Here is a 25,741-nt window from a genome sequence, read left to right as displayed (position 1 = left end):
TAAATGGCAAAGTCTTCTGACTAATGGTACCCATCTAAAACCAATCCAAAATGTACCAGTGGGTTTGTTCACTACTTCGGACTCTATTTCCACACAGGGAAGACCTACTATAGAATGTGTGTGTCCCCAGATTATAAAAGGACTTTAGGTCTGCAACATCTAATATACAGACAGGCGGTCTCTACCCAGAATCAAAACTTAACATCCTGTGCTGGTATCCTGGAATGTTTATATGAACTTCTGACCTGCCCTGAAAGTACACCGTTCATAAGCTGCTGATGGGCCATAATTACTGTAGAAGACTCTGAACACAACTTTCAGGAAAACTCTCTTCAAAGGCAGGCATTCCCCCAACCACAATACCCCCAAAACAGATCTATAGATCTTAATATAAGTGGTTTTCAGCAACACATCTTGAAAAACTGATAACCATGTCGACTGTCTTTGGATCAGAAATATTTAAGAATCCTTTTTAGTAAGTTATCGAAGTTAGAATCCTATTTCACACCACACATTAAGAAATATTGCAGGTGAATTCAAGTGAACTCTAAGACACAAATCAAACCATGAACTTACTGGAGGAGGATACAGGTGAGTATTATTTGATCCAAGGTTAAAAAAGGCCTTTCCAGGGATAAAAGAAAAACAAGAAACCCAAACAGGAAAGATTGATAATTACAACCCTTTTAAAGTTTTGTCTCAAAAAGCAACACAAACAGCATTTTAAAAACAAAGTAAGAAAAATGCCACAAAGTGACCGCTCTTAAAAAGGTTAGTATATAAGAAAAGCACTAAAATCCTCAAGGGGAGAGGGGAGAAGAACATAGACTATGAATAGATGAGGGTAGGGTAGGGAGATCCAAGGTGAACTCCGGGGTGTTGGCAAGAAAATATTAGAACTATTTTTCAACCTGTCCTTTAAAAATCTTTATATGGGGCTATGTTTTATAATTTACATATATTAGGAAAATACTGTGTATATAAATATGCATAAATGGAAAATGAATTTTTCCAGATAGGGGTGGGAGATCAAAACTTTGGATACCATACAAAAGAATACTAATAAATATAAAATGTTTAGCCTTCCACTAAGCAAAGAAATGCAAAGTGGTAAAAAGACACTTTTTCCTAAGAAATTAGTTCAGTTGGTTTTTAAATCTTAGTGATTGTTGTTGATCAGGATGTACCTCAAGGCCTGCCAGTGAAAATATAAATGAGCAAAATCTTCCTGAAAAGTGGTTTGGAAAAAAATGTGTCAAAGGCTTAAAGATATTAATACCCTTGGATTAGAGTTGCCAGATTTAGCAAACTGCATAGGACATACTTATTAGAATTATCTATTGTTTATCTACAATTCAAGTTTAATGGAGTATCTTGTATCGTGTCTGTTTACTTTAGTTCCACCTTTAGGACTCTAAAGGAAATATCTAGAGGTAAAAAATGTTCCTGGACATTCTCTGCAGCAGAGCTATATATTAGTGAAAGATTAAAAATAACGTAAATGTTAATATTAGAGAAATGGCCACATAAATTCAGGCACATCCATACAAAGTACATAATCATTGTAAACTATACAGTGAAGAAAAGAACCCAGAGCTATTTTCTGTACTCTGGGAAGACTGGACTTTCCTGGGGAAGACACTCCAATGAATCTCTTGGTTATGTGATGGTAAGGTCCTGGGCAAGCTGAGAAGGGGCATTTAAAACAAGATGCTAAACTACCCCGCAGCCTGATGCAAGCAAGCGTTCAGGAAACCGTGGAGAAGGCTGTTTGGGAGTTTCCAAGGGGCCCCAGGCACATGGTGACAGGACAGCCCAGGGACAGAAAGAGTCAACAGGGACTTTAGGAGAATTGTGGTAGTGATATCTGACAACCAACATTTGGTTTTAAGTTTTGCTTTCAACGCTGAAACATTCCACGTAGAAGCTCATCATCCCTTACCTACAATTCTGAAACCCCAACAGCTCTGAAAACCAAAAGGTTTGTTTTTAAAAAGATAATGTTGGTGCCATTATTTGTCAGTCTAACTGGAACTGAACTAGAAAAATATTTACAGTCTTTCTTTATCCCACTTCATGTGGACATTCAGGAGTTTCGCTGAAGAAATGTTAATGTGTTCCTGCTCCATATCTGCTAGAGATAGAATAGATTATACAGCAGATATACACCGTCTTACCCTTCTAAAGTTTAATAAGTCCTGACTTCTAAAATGCATCTGGGCCCAAGGGTTTCAGATGGAGGGGCTAAGGACCAGTAACTCTCTTGAGGCGTCATAAAGTTCCCCTTAAACATGGCAGCTAGAGTCAGGCTAGTGGGAACGGAGGGAGAGATGGGGGACCAAACCCGGGGAAAAGTAGGCAAAAGACGGACAGAGGGGATTGGAGAGAAGCCAGGCACAACCTCTAGGGCCAGAAGTTCAGAAACATCCAGAATTCTTGGTGGAACTTAAGGGAGGCAGAGACCCTTCTGCCCTGGGACAGGAGAGAGGAACAAAACTCCCAAAGGCCCCTGCAACTCCTGACTGACCACGGGCTGGAAAGGGTGAGTGGAGGAGTAGGTGTGGCCTTCTGTCCGGTAGTGGCACAAGTCTGAGAGCCCACCAAGGACTATCTTCCTTTGGGGACAACACGAGGCAATCTGCAAAGCTAGATGGTAACAGGCCCACCCACAAGCCATCACACAGCCTTTCTCACCCTCTTCCAGACAGCATCTGGCTGTAGTTTCTACTGCTGCCTAAACAAATTACTACAAACCTTGTGGCTTCTACCAAGACAAACATACTGCCTTACATTTCTTGAGGTCAGAAGTCCCAAGTGGGGCTCACTGGGCTAAAGCAAGGTGCTGGTGGGAATGCTTTCCGTGCTGGAGGCTCTAGGGGAAAGGCCACCTTGCCAGCCCCCAGCCCCTACCTGCGTCCCTTGGCTCTTGATGCTGCTCCCACCTAGAAAGGTCAGCTCCCACGGCTCCCACACAGACTCTTCTGCTGCCTCCTTCCACTTACAAGGACGCCAGTGACTACGTTGGGCCCACCTGTACAATCCACACTGCTTGCTCTTTGTTAAACTGTTAAACTGCTGATTAACCACATTAATTCCATCTGCTACCTTCTCCTTTGTCATGGAAGGTAATATTCACCGGTTCTGGCAATTAGCACAAAGATGTCTTTGGGAGGCCACTACTCTTCCTACCACACTGGTGTAGGTATGATACAGGACACCAGGCAGGCAGCCTACGTAACGAAAATCTTGAGTAACACATATGAATATAATGAATTCTTCAGTGTTCAGAGGAAGGCACGCGTATGAGACTGTATCGACAATGTGCCCACCGCCACTCTGTGTTTTCACCACCAATAACGGCGGCCACCATCAAAGAGACGAATTCCCCCGCAGAAATGTACCGTCCAGCGAACTGCACATCTACACTTGTATGGATGCAACTTTGAAAGAACCGACTAATTTAGTAGAGGTCTACCCAGAAGCTAGAAAGGAGGGCACACACTTCAGTTTTGCAATTGTTTTTACAGATCCTAAAATAGCCTGGCTATCAAGGAAAGCAGACTGGCAGCACCATGTCCGGGAGGAAGGGGACTGATGACTCCATGACACTGCAGTCGCAGAAGTTCCAAACAGGAGACTATCTGGACATAGCAACCACCCCTCCAAATCGGGCACCGCTTCCTTCAGGGCGCACGAGACCGTATTAAACTTTATTTACTATTTCATGAATTATTTTCCATTCAGTTATGTAAAACGAACTTTTTCCTCCCTTCAAAAAAAAGAAGAAAAAATGTCAGCTAGGACATCTGGGATGCAACCTGTCTAATGGCAAGTGACTTAGCCTCTGGACAAGGATGTCTCAACCTCCTGCGTTTCCAACATCAACCTCCCCCTCCCAGTAAAGTGGTCCCATTCCTGCCTTCCCCCTTCTGTGCATATTTTCCCATTTTGGATCAGTCTGCAGGACTCCAGCTTTAGAAGACTGCATTTTGGCTTCAGCTTCAGCTTAGGCAATCACATGCTCCCTCAAGCTTCCATTTCCTCCTTTCTGCCCCGGAATGGTTGCAGTTTCCACACCTCTTCAGCAGGCAAGCTCCTCACCTTACCCATTCCCAAATATCATCAGCTCTTAAGGTAGACCAGCTGGTCTCCATGGGGAAGGAGCTAGGTAACCAAAGTCATATATTTACAGCTTTGGTTACTCGTCTCCTTCTCTTAGAGACTAGCAGGTGTACAGCCTTGATCCAGAGAGAGCAGAAGAGGAGTTAGGAAACCTGCATCCCACTCGGGACAGAATGCACCAGGGGAAAGAGGTCTGAAGAGCAAGGGCAGCAGTGAAGGAGTAGGTGAGGTGACAAGGTTCTATTGCAAGAAACAAGGAGTGGGGGGCACGACCAAGTATAGAGACCCCAGCTGGGGATTATAACTCGGCATGTTGTACATGTAATCCTGCCTGGAAAAACGCTCATCCTTGCTCTCCTTCGACCCCAGATTTCCCCCTTCTCAGGGAGCATGACGGGAGCACACAGGCAGCCTGACTGTGTGGCTTAAGCTGCTTGCCTGGGCCTTTCCTGCTGGAAAGGACCACCCAGTGGGGGCTGGCCAAAGCTGGATGGGAAGCAGGAAGAGGCTGCAAAGTGCACAGATGAGGCAATAGTCCCAGGCAGTGTGGCATGCTATAGGCCTCGTGGTTGTGTGGTTATGTTTCCCAGTGGTTTCCCAAACAGGCCAGGGGCCCACTCACCAAGCTCTCCTTTATGTAGGCAGCTGTGGGGCCCGGGATCTGGCTCAGGAGGGCTGCTCTCTCCTGAGGATGCTCCAGCATCTCCAGTGCCAGTCTCAAGTCCTCAACGAGATGGAGCACTGGGAAAGGGTTCGTGTGGGAGGCCGGAGAGGCCAGTGCAGGCTCGCAGCTACTGTCACCGATATCTGCACCTGTTTTAGTGCCTGGAACGAAAGAGAGTCAGGAACTTTGGTAAGAAGGGTGGATGCCATGGGCAAGGGACTGGTAAAGAGCAAAGAGAGAAGAGATAGGGGAAAGAAGATTGGATAAGAAACCTAGAAAATCACTTCTGCCTCAGCAGAATCATTCTCAAAGTAAACTCGGCAGTAACCATCTTCGATCCTGGGCACGGCATGGCAGGAAGAGACCGGACTGAGGTGAACAACTTGCCCAAGGAGAATGATGTACAGAAGCTCACACCCCTAGACAACTGGGAGAACACAGCCGGCCCTTCCCAGTGACCTGAAATACACTGGCTAAAACAATGAGCTGCCATTCCTCAGCTTTTAGATCCATCAGTTTAAGTTAATGTGGTAGGGCTGTCTGCACAGATGGCACCAAAAATTCCTTTCCTCCCTGTATATGTATTCCTCTCCTCTCCTCTCCATTCCTCCCACAGTGATTCCTGACTGTAGCCTGGCCCAGTGACACGCTCTGTGCAATACAATGCCGTAGACTGCCAGTCTCAGCTCTGATGAGGTTTAGTGAATCGGAATCTTTCTGGATTTTCCCACTTGGGGGACCTCAACATCCCCTAACGTACTCACACTTTAAAGCTGCACTAGTTACGGTGAATCCACATCTCATCCTCCCTTTTATGGACCATGAAACTCTGACGGCAGGGTCCCTGTCACAGTTGGCCGACTTCCTGCCATCACGGCCCTTGCCCTGCAGATGTCGAAGGGGCATCTGACTACATGCACGCATGCTTGGAGGAACAGCTAAGAGGAAGAGAGCTCAGACTGGGTCAGCTCTTTCTAATTTCAAGTGTCCTAAACAGGGGCTGTTTTTGCCTTTGTAAACCTCACCATTTAAACAAACAAACAAACAAACAAACAAACAAACAAGAAGTCTTCTTTGCATAAACACAGTGGTCTATTTTTCAAACCAAAGACTGGGGTGACACAGTCTGACAAAGGATTTCTGTGCTTTTTTCAGCAATAAAAAACACTTTAGAAAATGTGGTGTTGATAGTGGAATTTCTAGGACATTTGGATTGTTTGTAAGGCCAACAGGATAAAATACTTGGAATGCAGGGCTCTGCTGGAAAATATGGGCAATAGGGCCACCACATCCACAGTTACGGGCAGGCCTGACGTCTAAATCTAGGTCCCTCCACCCCGCTAAGAGCCAGCTTCCTAGTTGCCACGGCAGTTTTTGCAAGGAAAAATCCACACAGAAGGAAACAATTACTATTTGATTGCTGGTTTGCTTTCTGAAAGCACAGGATAGAGGGAATTGTGGGTCACAATCCACAAACAAGTTCATGGCTCTGGGGAGCTGGGAAACTGCGGATTACCCACACTCTAGTGTATGGTCAGCAGTTTCTAGGCCCTACAAATCTGATGGAGAGTTGACTATGAAGGGCCACAGCCAACCTCAGGGAAGAAAATGGACCAAGCAGAGGAAGATCCCCCAGTCTCCAATTCACTGAGTAATCCCTGACCATCCCAGACATGCTCCAACACAGATACCTTTATAAACAGAGGATAAGTCAGACCAGTCAGGCCATGGGTAGGTGAAGAGACCAAGATTTTCATTAACTTTAGGTCACTCTGTGGTCTTGGACAAGTCTCTTCCTTTCTCTGGGCCCCTTCTCTGCCCTAAAGCCTTGGGATTCTTCCCTACCATTCAAGGGGTGTGTGTGTGGGTGTGTGTATCTGTGACTATTTTTGGATGTGGTATATGTATACATAAAAGACTTAAATCCCTGTAATTTTTTTTTTTTTGCAATTTATATCAACATACAGGCTCACAAAATGGCCCAGAATGGTGAAACTCCTAAGGCCTAGCATTAACAAAGGCAACAATTGTCTAGAAGACTCAATTCCATACTCCACGCATTCCCTTCAGATAATTAGCTCCTATGGAAAAATTACAACCACAGGGGGAAACAAATCAGAATAGAACTACCAGCTACAACAAAGAAGAAAATATATGCCTTCATACTTGAGGGTAACAGAGCAATATAAAAGAGACAATAACATAACATATAACACAACATAGAAAAGAGACAAGGTGTTATTCCCCAAATTACTTCTCAGAAAAGAGCAATTCACCTTATACTCAAACCCTAATAAAGCTTCTCTTTAGGGGCACTTACTTTATTTTGAACAACAAAGCACTCTTTGGGGAAGATAGATTAGCACAAAGGTTTTCAATTTTATATGCACAGTGAGTTTTACAAACTATAGATGCCTGGGTCCTACCTTCAGAAGTTCTAATTGGTCTAAGATGTGATTTGGAATAATAAAAAGCTCCTTAGGTGATTTTAATGTGAAGCCTAAGTTGAAACCATCTAAGAAACCTGAAACCTACACAAATCACCACAATGAATACTAAATTTTGATGTTTAGGGAGGTCACTTGGTAATTTTTCATTTAAGGAGGCAAAACAGATTTAGTAATTATTAGAGGAAATAAGGCCATGTAAAATGCAAGCATAGGATTTTATTGAAAGCCTTTTAATGATCAATTCCAAAAGCAAGTAAGAAGGTATGTGGTAATAATTAGGGTTATTTATAGATGTTTTGGTTCTCCTCTACTTGGGCTCACAGCGGGATTACATGTCTGCCCCTTGTTTACTTATGGCCACATGACTTCCCTTGGCCAATAAACATGAAAGTTTTTAAGGACCAGTACATAATTCCCCATATCTCTTCCACCTGCTCTGGCCTCTGGTAATGGTAGAGAGTGAATCAGCCCATGTCCAAGAAGGATGATGACATGGACCAGAGCCCTCAGCAGATCTGGAGGGAACTTAGAGTATCAACAAGAAACAAACTTTGCTGTTTCAAGCTACTGATCTTTTAGCCTGTTCGGCTGCAGTAACAATCAGTCCTACTTCACTTATACAAAGTATGTATGTCACACAGTTCAGAAATACATATGTGAAAGATCAAATTTTTAAAAATGATCTTTTAATGGGTTCAAATGTAAGCAGCCATCAACTTAATGTAGACTGTTATATGTGTAAAATGTTAACCATAAAACAAAAACTGGTAACAGGTATGCTAAAAAATAGAGAAAGCAATTCAAGTATATCAGTAAAAAAAGCCAGCAAACCTTGAAAGAAAAGAGCAAGAAAGGAACACAGAAGAAATATAAAAACATCCATAAAACAAGTAACAAAATGGCAATAAGTACATACCTATCAATAATTATTTTGAATGTAAATGGGCTAACCGCTCCAAACAAATGACATAAGGTGACAGAATGGATAAAAAAAACAAAACAAAACAAGACCTGTCTATATGCTGCCTATAAGAGACTCATTTCAGACATAAAGACACATGCAGATTGAAAATGAAGGGATACAAAAAGCATTTATCATGCAAATGGAGGTGAAAAGAAAGTCTTAGTAGCAATACTTATATTGGAGAAAATAGACTAAAACAAAGAGTGTAACAAGAGAAAAAGGACACTATATAATCATAAAGGGAATAATCCAACAAGATATAACAGCTATAGATATTGATGCGCTTAACATGGGAACACCAAAATACATAAAGCATCTAGTAAAAAAACATAAAAGGAGTAATTGATAACAATACAATAATAGTAGGGAACTTTAACATCTCGCTTACATCAATGGATAAATCATCCAAGCAGAAAATCAACAAGAAAACAGTGGCTTTGAATGACATTTTGGACCAGATGGAGCTAGCAGATATATTCAGAACATCCCATCTTAAAACAGCAGAATGCACATTCTTTTTAAGTGCACATGGGATATTCTCCAGAATAGGTCATGTATTAGGCCAAAAGACAAGTCTCAACAAATTCAAAAACACTAAAGTCACACAGTGCATCTTTTCCAACCATAACACTATGAAACTAGAAATGAGCCACAAGAAAAAGTCTGAGAAGAACACAAATACATGGAAGTTAAATAACATGCTACTAAACAATTAATGGGTCAACCAGGAAATCAAGAGGAAATAAAATAAGACATAGAGACAAATTAAAATGAAAATACAGTGGTCCAAAATCTTTGGGATGCAGTAAAAGCTGTTCTAACAGGGAAGTTTATAGCAATACAGCACACATCAATACAGAAGAAAAATCCCAAATAAACAACCTAACCTTCACCTAGAGGAGTTAGAAAAAGAACAAAACCCAAAGCCAGTAGAAGGAAGGAAATAATAAGATTAAAGGAGAAATAAACAAAATAGAAACTAAAAAAACAATAGAATAGATCAATGAAACCAGAAGCTGGTTCTTTGAAAAAAATCAACAATATTAATAAACCTTTAGCCAGACTGAGCAAAAAAAAAAAAAAGAAAAAAATAGAGACAGGGCTCAAACAAACAAAATCATAAATGAAAGAGGAAAAATAACAACCAACACAAAAGAAATATAATGGATTATAAGAGCATAGTATGAAAAATTATATGCCAACAAACTGGACAATCTAGAAGAAATGGATAAATTCTTAAGGGCATACCACAAAAAACTGAATCAGGAATAAATAGAAAATTTGAACAGACTGATTACCAGCAATGAAATTGAATCAGCAGTCAAAGAAACTCCCAACAACAACAAAATTCCCAACAAAGAAAAATCCAGGACCAGACAGCTTCACAAGTAAATTCTACCAAACACTTACAGAAGAATTAATACCTATTCTTAAGCTATTTCAAAAAACAGAAGAGGAAGGAAAACTCCAAATTCATTCTATGAGACCAGCATTACTCTGATACCAAAACAGGATAAAGACACTACAAAAAAAGAGAACTACAGGCCAATATTTCTGATGAACACAGATGCAAAAATCCTCAATAAAATATTAGCAAACTGAATCCAACAATACATTAAAAAAATCATTCACCACGATCAAGGGGGATTTATTCCTAGGATACAAAGGTGGTTCAATGTTCACAAATTAAGTAACATGATGCATGACATCAATAAGAGAAAGGATAAAAACCACATGATCATCTCATAAAAAGCATTTTCCAAAGTACAACATTCCTTCATGATAAAAACCCTCAACAAAGTAGTTTTAAAGAGAATAGATCTCGGGGCGCCTGGGTGGCGCAGTCGGTTAAGCGTCCGACTTCAGCCAGGTCACGATCTCGCGGTCCATGAGTTCGAGCCCGGCGTCAGGCTCTGGGCTGATGGCTCAGAGCCTGGAGCCTGTTTCCGATTCTGTGTCTCCCTCTCTCTCTGCCCCTCCCCCGTTCATGCTCTGTCTCTCTCTGTCCCAAAAATAAATAAACGTTGAAAAAAAAATTAAAAAAAAAAAAAAAAAAAAAAAAAAAAAAAAAAAAAGAGAATAGATCTCAACATAATAAAGGCCATATATGAAAAACCGACAGCTAATATCATACCTAATAGTGAAAAACTGAGAGCTTTCCCCTGAAGATCAGCAGCAAGACAGGAATGCCCCCTCTCACCACTTTTATTCAACATACTACTGGAAGTCCTAGCAATAGTGATCAGACAACAAAAAGAAACAAAGGAATCCAAATTGGTACCTAAGAAGTAAAACTATCTTATTTGCAGGTGGCATGAAACTATATATAAAATACCTGAAAAACTCCACCAAAAACTACTAGAACTGATAAGTGAATTCAATAAGGTTGTAGGATACAAAATCAACATACAGAAATCTGTTGCATTTCTACATACAAAAAATGAAGCAGCAGAAAGAAATTAAGAAAAGAATGCTATTTACAATTGCACCAAAAATAAAATACTTAGGAATAAACTCAACCAAGGAGGTGAAAGACCTGTATTCTGAAAACTATAGAACACTGATGAAAACAATTGAGGAAACCACAAACAAATGGAAAGATATTCCATGCTCATTGATTGGAAGAACAAGTATTGTTAAAATATCCACACTACCCAAAGCAATCTACAGATTTAATGCAATCCCTATCAAAATACCAATAGCATTTTTCACAAAACTAGAATAATCCCTAGGTTTGTGTGGAACCACAAAAGACCCCAAATAGCCAAAGTGATCTTGAAAAAGAACAAAACTGGAGGTGTTACAATCCCAGATTTCAAGTTATACTACAAAGCTGCAATACTCAAAACAGTATGGTACTGGCACTAAAATAGACACATTGATCAATAGAACAGAATGGAGAGCCCAGAAATAAATCCATGATGATATGGCCAATTAGTCTATGACAAATGAGACAAGAATATACAATGGGAAAAAGACAGTATCTTTAACAAATGGTGCTGAGAAAATTGGACAGCTACATGCAAAACAATGAAACTGGACCACTTTCTTATACCACAAAAATAAACTCAAAATTGGATTAAGGACCTAAATGTGAGACCTGAAACCATAAAATTCCTAGAGGAGAACACTGGCAGTAACCTCTTTGACATAAGCCATAGACACAGTTTTCTAGATATGTCTCCAGATGCAAGGAAACAAAAGCAAAAATAAACTATTGGGACTTCATCAAAATAAAAAGCCTCTGGGGCACCTGGGTAGCTCAGTTGGTTAAGTATCCAAAACTTGGTTTCGGCTCAGTTCATGGTCTCGCAGTTCTTGAGTTTGAGCCCCACATCAGGCTCTGTGCTGTTGGCGTGAAGCCTGCTTGGGATTCTCTTTCACCCCACTCTCTCTACTCCTCCCCCACTTGCTCTCTTAAATAAACAAGCAAACAAATAAATTGCTTCCACGCAGCAAAGGAAACAATCAACAGAACTAAAAGACAACCTTTTGAATGGGAGAAGATGTTTGCACACAACTTAACACCAAAAGATCCCCAAATAATCCAATTAAAGAATGGGTAGAAGACGTGAACAGACCTTCAAAGACATCCAGATGGCCAACAGACACATGAAAAGATGCTGAACATTGCTCATCATTAGGAAAATGTAAATCAAAACCACACTGAGATACCACCTCACACTGGTCAGAATGGCTAAAATGAAAAACATAAGAACCAACAGGTGTTGGTGAGGATGTGAAGAAAAAGGAACTCTCATGCAATGTTGATAGGATTGCAAACTGGTATAGCCACTATGGAAAAACAGTATGGAGGCATTTCAAAAAATTAAAAATAGAATTACCATATGGTTCAGTAATTCCACTACTGGGTATTTACCCAAAGACTATGAAAACATTAATTCAAAAAGACATATGCAGTCCTATGTTTTTTGCAATATTATTTGCAATAGCCAAATTAGGGAATCAGCCCAAGTACCCCTCAGTAGATGAAAGGATAAAGAAGATGTGAGATATATACACATATATATGTATATACATGTGTGTGTGTATATATATATATACATGTGTGTATATATATATACATGTGTGTATATATACATATACACACATGTATATATTTATTCACATGTATATATTTATAATTTAGAAAAATTGTAATTTCAGTATAGTTAACATACTTCTCTGAATGACTTATTTCACTTAGCATTATACTCCTTAGATACATCCATGTTGTTGCAAATGGCAAGATTTCATTCTTTTTATGGCTGAGTAATATTCCATTATATATATGACCAATGACCATAAAATATCATCCACAACTTCTTTTTTTTAATGCTTATTTATTTTTGAGAGAGAGAGACAGACAGAGAGAGTGTGAGCAGGGGAGGGGCAGATAGAGAGGGAGACACAGAATCCGAAGCAGGCTCCAAGCTCCAAGCTGTCAGCACAGAGCCCAACACAGGGCCCAAACTCAAAACCCGGGAGATCATGATCTGAACTGAAGTCAGACATTTAACCGAAGTCAGACACTTAACTGACTGAGCCACCCAGATCGCCCCTCATCTACAACTTCTAGAAAACCTGTCACTCAAGATTAAGAATAAAATAAAGATGGGCTCTGCGCTGACAGCACAGAGCCTGCTTGGGATTCTCTCCCTCTCTCTCTGCCCCTCCCCTGCTAGTGCACACACGCGCCTGCTCTTTCTCTCTCTTTCTCAAAATAAATAAACTTTTAAAAGAGAATAAAAAGAGTACATTTTTCAGATGATGACTCATGCAATTTATTACTGAATTAATTTTAAAGGATCTACTTCATGAAGAAAGAAACTATGGCAAGCAAAAAGGTGTGGGATGAAAGAACCAACTGTGTTAAAATTATTTGTTAAACAAAATAAACACTGCCAATTAAAAAACATAATAATTTTGAGGATATGGATGAAGATGACATTAGAACTCTGCACAAAAATAATGTGGACAATGGGGCACTGATAGAAATCAAAGCGTTCTAAGAGTCATGTATTAATGATGAAGCATTACTCTTCTTTAAAGATATTTATCTTTAGCCTTCATGGTAAGGAGGCATGTTAAATATATAAGTATGAGCCTTAAAAGAATAGTAATAGACATTTAACTTTCTAGCAGAGATTAAAAACAACAACAAAGGCCAGCAAGACAAAACCAAAAACAAATTTAAAACACACACACACACACACACACACATTAACTGGATAAAATGATAAAAACAAATAAAAAATCATCTGAATAGTCCTGTAAAATAAATAATTTAAACTATAATTTGAAGCATTTGAACCATAATTTAAATTTCTTTTCCAAAGAACATTTCAGGCCGAGTGTTTTTACAAGTAAGTTCTCTCAAACCTTCAAGAAGTGAAAAATTCTGCTCTATTTTGTTTGAGTGTTGGAAGGGACTGCTCCCAGCTTATATAATACAGAGAACTTGCCAGGACAACCTGTAGTCCGGAGTGTACATGGCACCCCCGGAACCATACAGCTCAGCAGTCCTGAGCACGATGTAGGGGATTTCCAGGCCTTCTCACTGAGGAAGTTGGACGCACAAATCTCAAACACAAATTTTAAAAACCAAATCCCATGGTGTGTAAAAAAGAGAGCATGTTGTGACCATCTAACCTAGGAAATGACAGATCAAGCAGAGCTAAACAGGAAATAAAAAATGAAGTGATACAACAGAACAACAAAGGACAAAGAACTCTGTCCCAAACAACGAGAGATGGCACACCGTGTTCAAGCACATATGAAATATTTTTTCCCCCAAACTGACCACATACTTACTGGAATGACTAAAATAAAAAAGACAAGAAATAATAAGTATTGGCGAAGATGTGGAGAAAAAGGAACCCTCGTATACTGTTGGTGGGAATGTAAACTGCTGCAGCCATTGTGGAAAACAGTATGGAGTTTCCTCAAAAAATTAAAAATAGAATTACCATATGATTCAGGAATTCCACTACTGGGTATTTACCCAAAGAAACAAAAACACTAATTCAAAAAGGTACACGTACCCCTGTGTTTATTACAGCATTATTCACAATAACCAAAATACAGAAGCAACCTATGTGTCCATGGATAGATGAATGGATAAGGAAAATGTGACATGTATAAAGGAATATTACACAGCCATAAAAAGGGGTGAGATCATGCCATTTGCGACAACATGGATGGACCTAGAGGGCATTATCCTAAATGAAATAAGTTAGACTGAGAAAGACTAATAATACCATATGATTTCACTCACATGTGAAATCTAAAAATAAACCACACAAATGAATAAACAAAAAGTAGAATCAGACCTACAAATACAGAGAACAGATGGTTGCTAGAGGTAAGGGGGTTTGGGGACTGGGAAAAATGGGTGAAAAGGAGGGGGAGATACAGGTTTCCAGTTAAATAAGAAGAGGGACACAGATGACTGGGTCAGAGGGACACGACCTGAGGACTCGACCTGTCACCACTCGCTCTGAAGATGGCAGAAGGGGATGGTGAGCCATAAAAGGACAGCATTACATCAGCCAAGGGGCCGGCAGTGGCAGACTAGTTGTACAGAGAAAACCCTCGAAGGACACCCCAAAATTCAAAAACCCATGTGCACACACCTTTTTAAGTAGCTAAACTGAAGGAAATCTTCAGAGCTCAGAACCTCAAAGGAAAGAGAGCATTTGAACTGGTGTTTATCCAGGATGCCACTGCCGGTTCCCTGACAGTCTAACACCTGGGCCACAGACCACTTGGGGGGACAGGAGACAAAGTTTAGGTTGATCCAAGGGAGAGGTCAGATGGGAGACCTCTGCACGAAGCCAGGATACAAAAGGGCAACACCTTCAGTAAAGTAGAGAAGCCTACCCTACAGAAGGAAACTGGGCCTAGAATCTGGAATAAGAACACATACAAATAATTTGATGTTTAAAGAAAAAAAAAAAGAGGGGGGTGAGTGAAGCCCAGAAAGTGTGAGACAAGTAGAAATCAGACAATAAGATTGTTGAAAAATGGTCAGATGAATTAATCATCAAAATAAATGTATACAGACGACACCAGCTGGTTGAAAGACAGGTATTGTTAAACTGGTTAAAAAGTAAAAGGGTACCTATATCCCATTGGCAAAAGATACATCTAAAACAAAAGCACACTGAAAGCTTGATACTGAAAAAGGGTGGAAGAAGGTCAATACCAATATAATACCAAGAAAAACCAAAACAAAGTTGGAATGGACAGATTAACACGAGAAAAAATACTCTTCAAGACAAAAAACATTGCTAGAGATGAAGAGTGTTACTCTATGCTAATAAAAGTGTTCACCGGGAAGGTAGAACTCTAAAAGTGTATTCATATAATACAAAACACAGCTCCAAAATATAAGGCAAAATACCCAGAATTATAGGGAGACAAAATCCACCATCTAGTATAATTTTAATATGTATTTCTAAGAAACTGATGAGATCAAGCAGACCAAAACAATCTGTAATGATAGCAAAGATTTAAACAAAGTGGATGTAATGAACAAATACAGAACATTGCACCTGACAATTGGGAGAATGTACACACCTTTCCAGCACACATGGGACATTAATGAAAGCTGACAGTGCTCTAATCAAGGCCACAAAGCAAGTATCAATAAATTCCAAAGAATAAGTATTAGAGACCACTTAACCACAACACGTGGAAGTTAGCAGTCAATTGAAAACATATTATTATTGATTGGTTTTTTAATTCGGTTAAATTTTTTTTTAATGTTTTATTTATTTTTGAGAGAGAGAGAGAGAGAGAGAGAGAGGCAGAGAGAGAGGGAGACACAGAATCTGAAGCAGGTTCCAGGCTCTGAGTTGTCAGCACAGAGCCCTATGCAGGGCTCAAACGCAAGAACCACCAGATCATGACCTGAGCCAAAGTTGGACGCTTAACCAACTAAACCACCCAGATGCCCCTTAATTTGGTTTCTAAAAGAGAATAGATACATTTAGGTAAGCAGAGAAGAAAATGACAAAAACCATTCAAGTAAGTTAAATATGAATATATATTAAGTATAGATACAGAATGCATATTTATTCACATATACTGTGGTGGTTAATTTCATGTGTCAACTTGGCTAGGCCAGAGTACCCCGGTATTTGGCCAAACCTTAGTCTAGATGTTTGTGAAGGTATTTTTTAGACAAGATTAACATTGAAACTAGTAGGTTGTATCTAATGCAGATTGCTCTCCATAACATCAAATTGGTGAAAGGTCATGACGGAAGAGGACAGATCTCCCTGGAAGAAGAAGGAATTCTGCCAGCAGCTGGCCTGCAGACTGGAACTGCAACATTGGCTCTCCCCTGGGTCTCCGGCCTGCTGCCCTATCCTGGAGAGACTGAACTTGCTAGCTCTCATAATCACGTGAGTCAATTTCTTAAAATCTACCAGTCAACAAGCGTTTCTCTCAGAGATCTCTTTCTCTAAACACACATGGACAGGCACACATACACACAGATATGCACGCACGTGCGTGCGCACACACACACACACACACACTATTGATTTTGTTTCTCTGGACAACCTGGACTAATACATATACATATTTATGTATTTACAGAATAAATAATAAACACGCCACACACATACGATGGAAAGTCATCAGCAAAGTCAGTTCTTTGAAAATAATAATAATAAAGATAACCCTGGTAAGACTGATCAAAAAACAGAGGGCATAATTAAGCACTATTAGGAATACACAACAGGTATAGCAGATCTTTAAAAAATATGATAGCCATGCTTATGCTAACAAAATTAAAGATCTTAGTAAAATGCACAAATTTTTAGAAAAATGCAACTTGCCAAAACTCAACTAAGAAGTTAAAACCTGTTTCTAACCATTAAAAACAGGACATCTTTCAAGGAGAAAATACCAGGTCCACGTGGTTTTGTATGTCAGTTCCGATACCTACATCTAGAGCAGGTATTTAAGGAACAAGTGAGAATTCCAGTTTTACTCAAACTCTTTCGGAGAACAAAAAATGAGGCTGTGCAGCCCTGAAGGAGTGGAGGAGTGCTCTGTAGCAAGGGGAAAAATCAAAACGATGGCTGTTGAACAGTGCTTGCCACCATGGCCCATTCCGACCTCTTTACACAAAGGATAGATAGTCTTGATAGCTCAGGCCCCTGGTCACCTCCAAACTTCCACTCTGACCGTGCCCAGGTCAGAATCAGAGCACAGTGCTCTCCACCTGAATCCTGAGTGGGAAGCAGGCAAGGTTAGGTTCTCCCACCCCCTTACTCATGACTGCTATATGCCGACCTACCTCAGAGAGGACCTGGACCAGACCAGTTAACTGAGCATGTGCAGAGCATGGACTGATCAGCAGCCTTCAATGCCACAGCCATTCATCAGTCAAAGTGAATAATCTCAGTCTTGACCAGAACTTACTCTACCCCAAATCTAAATCTTAAAAAAAAAAAAAAAGAAAGAAAGAAAGAAACACCAGACACTAATCAGAGTTCACAGCAAGGCCCAGAGCAACCTCTTTTTAAAACTGTCACAAAACAGGCCCCTTTTAACTCTTCCTCATCGATGGGTACAGCTTGCAGATGACTGCATGAACGACCCCCTGCTACGGTGAAGAGGAATAAGTGGCCATCTGTGTTCTGACCATGGGCTTTTCTGTACTACTGCAGAAATGGCCTCCCAGAGCAGCCACTGAACCTGTCAGCCCACAAATTAAGCCAGATGCAAAATGAGCATGTGGCAGTTGCCCTGGGTCATGCAGAGCAATGTACTTAAGCAATATGTGGTTCAATTTCAACGGTCAACAGTGTAATTCAATTATAGTATTATTTGTGGGCCGAATCACAGGGATTAATCAGGAGCAAGAGCAAAGGTTAACATTGTACCGGAAGCTACAACAGTGGTCTTTTGTACTAGAAACATCATTTTTAACAAGGGTCCTGGGGTCTTTCAGTCACCTCCTTCCAACTTTCTGGCACAGAATTTTAGGGCTCCAATCAAGCACAGTCATACCCAGGAAACACCCATTCGGGTTTCAAAAATTCAACCATATAAGGAGTTTCATTTAATGGTCCTGTTTCTGCTGGCAAGGGATTTCTTTGCCTCACACCTCCAGAGCCACCAAGTGCCCTGAGATAAGGGTCACCACACCGAGGCTCAGAGACAAGTAAATTTGACACTTGTGCATCAGGATGTCCTCTCAGGGTATTTCTGGCCTGGTTGTTTACAGGAGTGATAATCTCCTATAGTGTTTGCATTGTTTACATCGATTTGGAGGAAGGAGAATATTCTTTTTTCCCCATTAAAGACCTACTTACATAAATACTGAGATCACATGCCCTAAGTATACTCTTCTAGGAAGGAGTTTTGGAAAGTGAACCTGAGCCTAGCATACTACAGAGTAATTAATAAAGGGAAATCTCTTGTCATATAGTGTTGTGCCTAAGAATCATCATTGTTGAAGGAACTGTCCTTTTAGGAGGAATCCATGTTGTTTTCGCATGAATGCTTGCGATATGGGATGTGCAGGGAGCCTACAAAAGTTTCTTCCATTGAAATAAAGTGGTAATTGTGTTTTCAGAAAGTGAGAGAACACAGTCCTTGGGTGCTCATTTGAGCACCTCAATGGATGCAAAAGCAATTGTGTTTTGGTAGTGTTGACATCCCTTGGCACCATTCGACTTCAAATTAATAGGTGAATAGAAATGCAGAAAGGATGATTTAAATGTTCACAGAGAAATGTCATTTCTGCAGGATTTGTGGCATCATGATGTGATACCACGGTTTTCAAACTTTCTCTTAGCTGCCGCCCTTTCAGCAGAGGAACCCTCACTTGGAAGTCGCATGCGTCTGAGAGAGAAGAGAGCAAAGTCACTCTGGCTAGGGGACCAGGAGCAAGCACGGAACCGGACCCCGTTCCCAGGTAACTTTTCTCTCAAATGGCTTCACAGAGCCCCCAGAACTCCACTGCACAGCATCATAAAACCAGTGCAGGCATGAAAGCAGCCCAGAAGAAACTCAGATGGCCCTAGACTGGAAATCCAGCACTGCGACCCTACGTGGTAAAAATCATAATGTCAGTCAGTGCTAACCTCAACAAAACAAACTAACTTATACCAACTGAGCACTAAGTGCCTTACCTCCATTAATTTAATCCTCCCAATAATATGAGATAGGTACAATTATCACTATTTTATATATGAGGAAACTGAGCTCAGAGGGATTAAACAATCTGCCTAAAGATCCCACGGCCAGTCCTAAGTGACTGAGCTGGAATTCAAACTTCAACGGTCTAACCCCCTACTCCACACTAACAAGCATAAAATCTCTTTTTAAAAAATTTTTTTAGGGGCGCCTGGGTGGCGCAGTCGGTTAAGCGTCCGACTTCAGCCAGGTCACGATCTCGCGGTCCGGGAGTTCGAGCCCCGCGTCGGGCTCTGGGCTGATGGCTCAGAGCCTGGAGCCTGTTTCCGATTCTGTGTCTCCCTCTCTCTCTGCCCCTCCCCCGTTCATGCTCTGTCTCTCTCTGTCCCAAAAATAAATAAATGTTGAAAAAAAAAATTAAAAAAAAAAATTTTTTTTAAAACCGTTTATTTACTTTTGAGAGAGAGAAAGAGAGAGACAGAGTGCAAGCCAGGGAGGAGCAGAGAGAGAGGGAGACACAGAATCCAAAGCAGGCTCCAGGCTCTGAGCTGTCAGCACAGAGCCTGATGAGGGGCTCGAAGTCACGAGCCGAGAGATCATGACCTGAGCTGAAGTCTGACGCTTAACTGAATGAGGCACCCAGGTGCCCCACAACCACAAAAACTCTTAAGCTCTTAGGTCCAGTTTGGGCCAACCACCTTGAATATGAGGAGGGTATTAATAATCTTGCAGATAATTCAATATTTATCATTCTTTTCATCACAAATGGCGTAGAATATATACCCTCCAGACATGCACTAATTACTTCAATGTTCAATTATCTGCCAAATAGCTCCTGTCAAATGTCTGTGTGAGCCAATTATTACTTGAGAGATGGTTCACAGAACATGCCAATCATTGAATCTTCAAAAAAAAAAAAAAATTAGTGCTTTGTTATTCCAGAATAATCAGTGAAAGTTACCAAGAAAAGAATAAATGAAGTTCAGCACAGTCAGGTAAAAGGATATATATATATATATATATATATATATATATATATATACACATATATACACTAATAACTGCGCCCTGAAAAGGAGAGCCTATTCACAAAAGTAAATAAAACATGTATGTGACAGATACTTATTAAACACCTAATATGTGCTGCGGACCAATGGAGGCACCAGGGATGGAGCAGCAGAGCCCCTGTCCCCATGAAACTTACAATCTGGTGTGGGAGGCTGACGATACACGGGGAGACAAATGTGAATGTAATAGGTCAGGTGGTGAAAAGTGCTATAAAGAAATATAAACAGGATATGAGGACAGAGTGGTGGGAGGAAAAGATGCTAATTAGAGAGGGTCGGGGGGGGGACCTCTGTGATGTGGTGACATTTCAGCAGCGATCATATCTGAGGGTATCTGGAGGATGGCATTCCAGCTAAGGGGGCAGCACACACAAAGGTCCTGAGACAGCCTAACCTCATGCCTGGAGATAAGCCAGGAGGAAAGTGGTAGGAGGTGTGGCCATACATGCAGTCAAAGGCCAGATCGTGTATGGAAGGGCTGGGTGTACTGAGGACTTCAGATTTTATCCTCAGATGGGAAGCCATTGACGAGCTTTGGAGAGACGAATGCTGTGGTTTGAAGTGAGTTTCAAGGATGGCTCTGCTGCTCTGTGGGAGACAGAGGGTAAAAAGGGCCAGGAGCCTGATAGATAACAGCTAGGACATGTTACAGTGCCACCAACAGGAGCAACAGCACGGAGACCACTCAGAAGACCATGCATTAATCTTGCAAATCCCAGGCGAGTCTAGCAAGGCCCGCACAAGCCTTATGCAATGAAAAACACAAAACACAAATGGGTGAAACAAGGCCCTGAATAAATAAGAACTCTAACATGTCTCTAAAGACGTAACATAATAAAGATTTTTTTTAATCCCTCATTAATTTCTCAAAAGTTAACATTTTATAGGGCTTACTACCTGCCAGGCACTGTTCTCAGCACCTTATGCATGTAAGCGTAGCAACCTTCTAAGGAGGGTACTGTGATTATTCCCATTTTAAATGTGAGGAAACTGAGGCACAGTCAGGTAAAGAGGTTGTTGTAGAGGCAGGATTTGATCCAAACAGTCTGTCTGCAGGTGTTTCTCCTGACCAATCTGCAAAGAATGCCTTAGAATGTAGACTGTTTCAGGCACAGCTGCCCAAGGAGCCCTTCTAGAAGGAAGCAGCCAGTGTGGATGATGAAGGAAAGGGAAGGAGGGAGCAGTTTGTGCTGGAAATGCAGGGGGATGGGCCTCCTGGGTTCTGTACCACCCAGTCCCAGGGCCCTTCCTCTTTGTCCATCCCAGATCCTCACCAGCAGATCCTGGGTTAAGGCAAAGCCCTGAGGGTCACATGCTGCTCTCTCAGAGACAGGGTATTTTGCTAGAGGCTTCATCATTTTAGGAATGCCAGTGTGGAGAAATTAGGAGGCAGGAAGCAGGACTGGCCCCACACCAGCTGTCTTCTTTAGAAGGTGTCCATTCAGCTTTCACACCCATCCAAGAACTTTGAGGTCGGAGGGCCTGACCCTGTGGCTCTGATCCCACTGCACATGAGCCCCTGATGGCTTCCAGATGAGACTCTACAAGGACTGCTAGGAAATCCGTACTCTTGACTGTTTCCTTTCAAGGGGGATTTGGAGGCCCTAACCTAGAACAGGACATCCCAATCTGTAGAGCCTTGGAGAAGCAGAACATTATCAGGCCTCTCAAGAGCTCTTATGTTCACTAAGAAATGAGGAGCCTGACAGATGACAGCTAGGACATGTTACAGTGCCACCAAGAACATGAAGAAGCTTCAACACACAGCCTCTCCCACCCAGGTGCCAACACCCACAACCCTCGGTGAATCAGACTGTCCTCGCAGGGTGGAAGGAAAAGCAATTGCCTGGCAAGGGGCGGTGTCCAGTGCCCATGCACATCCTAGGCTTTAGCCACACTCAGCCCAAGCCCTCGTCCCCGAACTCCTCCAGCCGCAGCTCTGCACAGAGAGGAGCAAAGTCCCAAAGAAGCATGGCCAGTCAGCAAATAAGGCCCCTGACTTGTCATCTGGTCAGGGCAGAAAGAAGACCTTGGAGCCTTCCAGAAAGATTTTCAATGAGAGGTTTATTGTAATCAGTACGGGCTTGGGTTCCCCCCACCCTCCCCCCCACCATCAAAGAGTTAATCAGCCCAAACAGCCCACTGGTGCTCCTTTCCAATTAATCAGTTTCACCGGATCTTTTCTGGGGACTATTCTTAAATGGCTAATGTGGACCTGAAGTCAAACAGTGGCCAAACAGGTAAGAAACAATATGGCATAAGGAACATTCTTTAGGTGAGGAGGTGAATCCATACCAAACTGCCTCCTGATTCCCAAGCACACTGGAGAGCAGCTGAGGAAGAGAGCGGACACCCGCATGAGGCACCAAGGTCTCCAGACTTTGAGTTTTGTCTCAGCTCACCTGTGATAGGTCATGCTGTACTCTGACAAATTTACAGTAAAACCTCGGACAAATTTACAGTAAAAACAGTCTTAATGCACCCAAACTGCCTCTCGGCCAGGAGCCAAAGTGTGCTAACGTATGGCACACCCACACTGCCTCGGCAGAGACCTAACCTCATGCCAGGGATCAAGGTGTTCCACAAGTCTGAACTCAAAAAAAGAGACGGCATGCACAATAAAATCAAATAAATCGACCGAGGGGCTTCTCGCTGTGCCAGAAAGAAAGGTGGAATGAGAGAAAACAGTCTTTGAGATGTAGAGGACGAGCCATCAGTTGTTGGGACCCCCTGACCCCCTGACCGTACCTGCAATGATCCCGTCCATTTGCTCCAGGGCGGCTTCTAGCACGTGACTGGCATCCGAAGCCATGGCTCCTCTCCCCTCAGTCTTCTTCTTGTCTTACTGAAAGTTCAAGCACAGGACAAAGGAAAAGTTGCAGAGAGGCCCACATTACGCAGGCAAGACCGCAAACCCTCCTCTTTCAACATCACGTGGGCCGCTCTAGCAAGAATCCGAGCCGGCCACCCCCCGGTTCTGCTGTCTCTAGAGCCTCTCCCTCCTGGCGCGAGTGATCCATCTCCCGAGGCTTTAGCACACTATCCCATTCACATCTGAGATTAAGAGCCGCCATTATAGTCCCAGGTTCCAGAAGCTGCAGCCAGCACGGGGGAATCTCCCTTACGAGTCGGATAAAGGGACTCAGTGAGGACGTGCCCTGCAGCAAGCGGGCATCAGGAGTCTCAGGAGGCACGTCTGTCTTAGAGCCGCATCTGTCCCGCACCTGCAACGCCTTTGTCGGGTAGGTGTGATCCAGGCCAAGAGTCCTCGGCTGCCACTTTCCTGGATGGTCAAAAGTGCCTGGCCTAGGGGACACACTGTTGTGGGGAGAGCTCTGTCCCAGGAACCTGGAAAATTCCTCTCACCATCTTAGTTCTAGACTACCCAACACCACGCAAAGTGCAGCATCCCACCTCCTCAGGACTGAAGAGCTTCTCCCAGGACACAAAGGCCACCCTCCCCCCAGGCTGAGTCTCCCGTCTAACGGAGATGGCAATTGGTTCTATCTCTGGACAACGCTGCCTCTACGAACGGTCTTTCAGCTAAACTGTCTTCCTGCAGCCTCTTCTCGTTTTATTGCTTCCCACCCACTCTCTGGTGGCAGGGAGAGACAACTGTATTTGTAATCCCTAGTTCACACCTATAAATGGTAGGCAGGAGCTGTTGTTTGCTCCTGTGCATGTGTCCAACGGGCATAAGTGCTGTGGAGAACCGGCCTGGCTCCTCTACCCAAGGATGGCCCGGGTCAGGAAACAGAGGGTCCTGGGGGTCTCGGCTCCTGTTCCCTGTTGATGTTGGACTTTCAAAGGGAAGAAAGGAAAGTGAGAAGCCACAGAGAAGTGGCTTTGGAGATGGTATGGATAAAGATTTTAGGACCACAAAGAACCACATTGGACTATACCAGGCAGTAGCTGTTAAAATAGACGGGGTTCAAACCCTGCTCTACCATTTACTATGTGATCTCTGAGCCTCAGTATCCTCATCTGTAAAATGTGGATAATACCAGCACTTAACACACCAGGTTGATGTCATGATGAAATGAGGAATTAATATTTCATAGAAAGTACTCAGTACATTTCCTTACAGATAGTGAGTGCTCAACATATGTTAGCTGTTTCTGTTTTTGTTTTTGAAGTGAGGCAACGATCTCAGGATGTATTTGTGCCAGGACGGTGCACTGGATGAGAGACTTTAAACTAAATGAGGTAGGCTCAGGAACAGAGAACCCAGGTAAGTCCAAGAGGCTGGTTCCCCTGGAGGAGGTAGGCATGGCAAAGAGAGATAAGCAACTATTTGTGTGGAGAGGGAGGGCAGTGATTCATAGGAGCAAAGGCCAAGGAAGGTCTGGGAATAGGCACTGAGCCTCAGCAGTCCAAGGGCCATTGCACAATCAACGCAGGGGCATGAGAACGGGAGCCTACAGAGGGGGTGGGAGCCTCATCAGCACCTCAAGGCTGTGGCAGGAGCTACTACAGGAGGCTGCAGCAAGGGACAGAGCTGCCACTGCTGAGAAGAGCAGCCCAGGCCACTAGAGACCCCAAACATGTGCAGATCTCATGGGCTGAATAGAAGCAAGCTTGGGGGTTTGGGGGACGAGAGTAGAGGTAGCAGGAAAAGCACACACAATCACACACAATTATTGCAGGTCAATAATCCACACATTCCCACCTGTTCAGAGATATTAAAGGTCTGAAATAGTTCCCTCTGAAGACTTCCCACTACTCCTAAGGAAAAGTCCACACTGCTCACTCACTGGGACCTTCAAAAGAGGCAGTGTAGGATCCGGCCAGGCCAACCCCATATTGCTCTCTCCATTGGTCATGTTCCAGCAGCATTGGCCTCCTGTCTGTGCCCTCCCCCCCCCCCCGATACTCCAAGACCATGTCTTCTTCTGAAACTTCACACCTGCTATCCACTCAGCCCTGAGCTCGCTTTCCCAGCTCTCTGCATGGCTCATTTATTCTCATCTTCCGGGTGTCAGCTCCCATGTGTCATCTGAGACAGGCCTTCCCTGCACACCTCCGTCGATAGCAGCCCCTTCCAAGTGCAGCAGTTCCAAAGTATCTCGTCCGTATACTTGTGTGCTTGCCAACTGGCCTTGCTCACCCTCTCCATGGAGGCAGTGGGGCCCTGTCTGCCTTGTTCACCCCTATATGCCCAGTGCCCAGCACAGTGCCTGGCACAAGGAAGCTTATGAGTGAATACTTGTGAATAAATTGATAGATCCCTTTCACCCACATTCCCTGAACCCTGCTGTGCTGGGTACTGGGGAGATATTGACAAATCAGACCTAGTCTCTGTCCCCACGGAGCA

The 25,741-nt window shown here is 42.6% G+C and overlaps 1 protein-coding gene across 3 annotated transcripts in view; it reads right to left on the bottom strand.

Moving 5' to 3' along the window:
* The window catches only part of PPFIBP2 (PPFIA binding protein 2), a 142,862-nt gene that overhangs the window by 88,056 nt on the left and 29,065 nt on the right, over window positions 1–25,741 (bottom strand). For all 3 annotated transcript variants that reach the window (XM_043580544.1, XM_043580546.1, XM_043580545.1), the window contains exons 2-3: window positions 23,176–23,272; window positions 4,745–4,947 (exon numbers count right to left, since the gene is read on the bottom strand). In XM_043580544.1, the coding sequence (XP_043436479.1) occupies window positions 4,745–4,947; window positions 23,176–23,239 (267 nt within the window). In that variant the 5' untranslated portion in view covers window positions 23,240–23,272. The remainder of the gene's footprint in view (window positions 1–4,744; window positions 4,948–23,175; window positions 23,273–25,741) is intronic.

This window comes from Prionailurus bengalensis, chromosome D1 (assembly GCF_016509475.1).
Source record: "Prionailurus bengalensis isolate Pbe53 chromosome D1, Fcat_Pben_1.1_paternal_pri, whole genome shotgun sequence".
NCBI classification, from domain to species: domain Eukaryota; kingdom Metazoa; phylum Chordata; class Mammalia; order Carnivora; family Felidae; genus Prionailurus; species Prionailurus bengalensis.
This window is presented reverse-complemented; position numbering and strand designations above follow the sequence as displayed.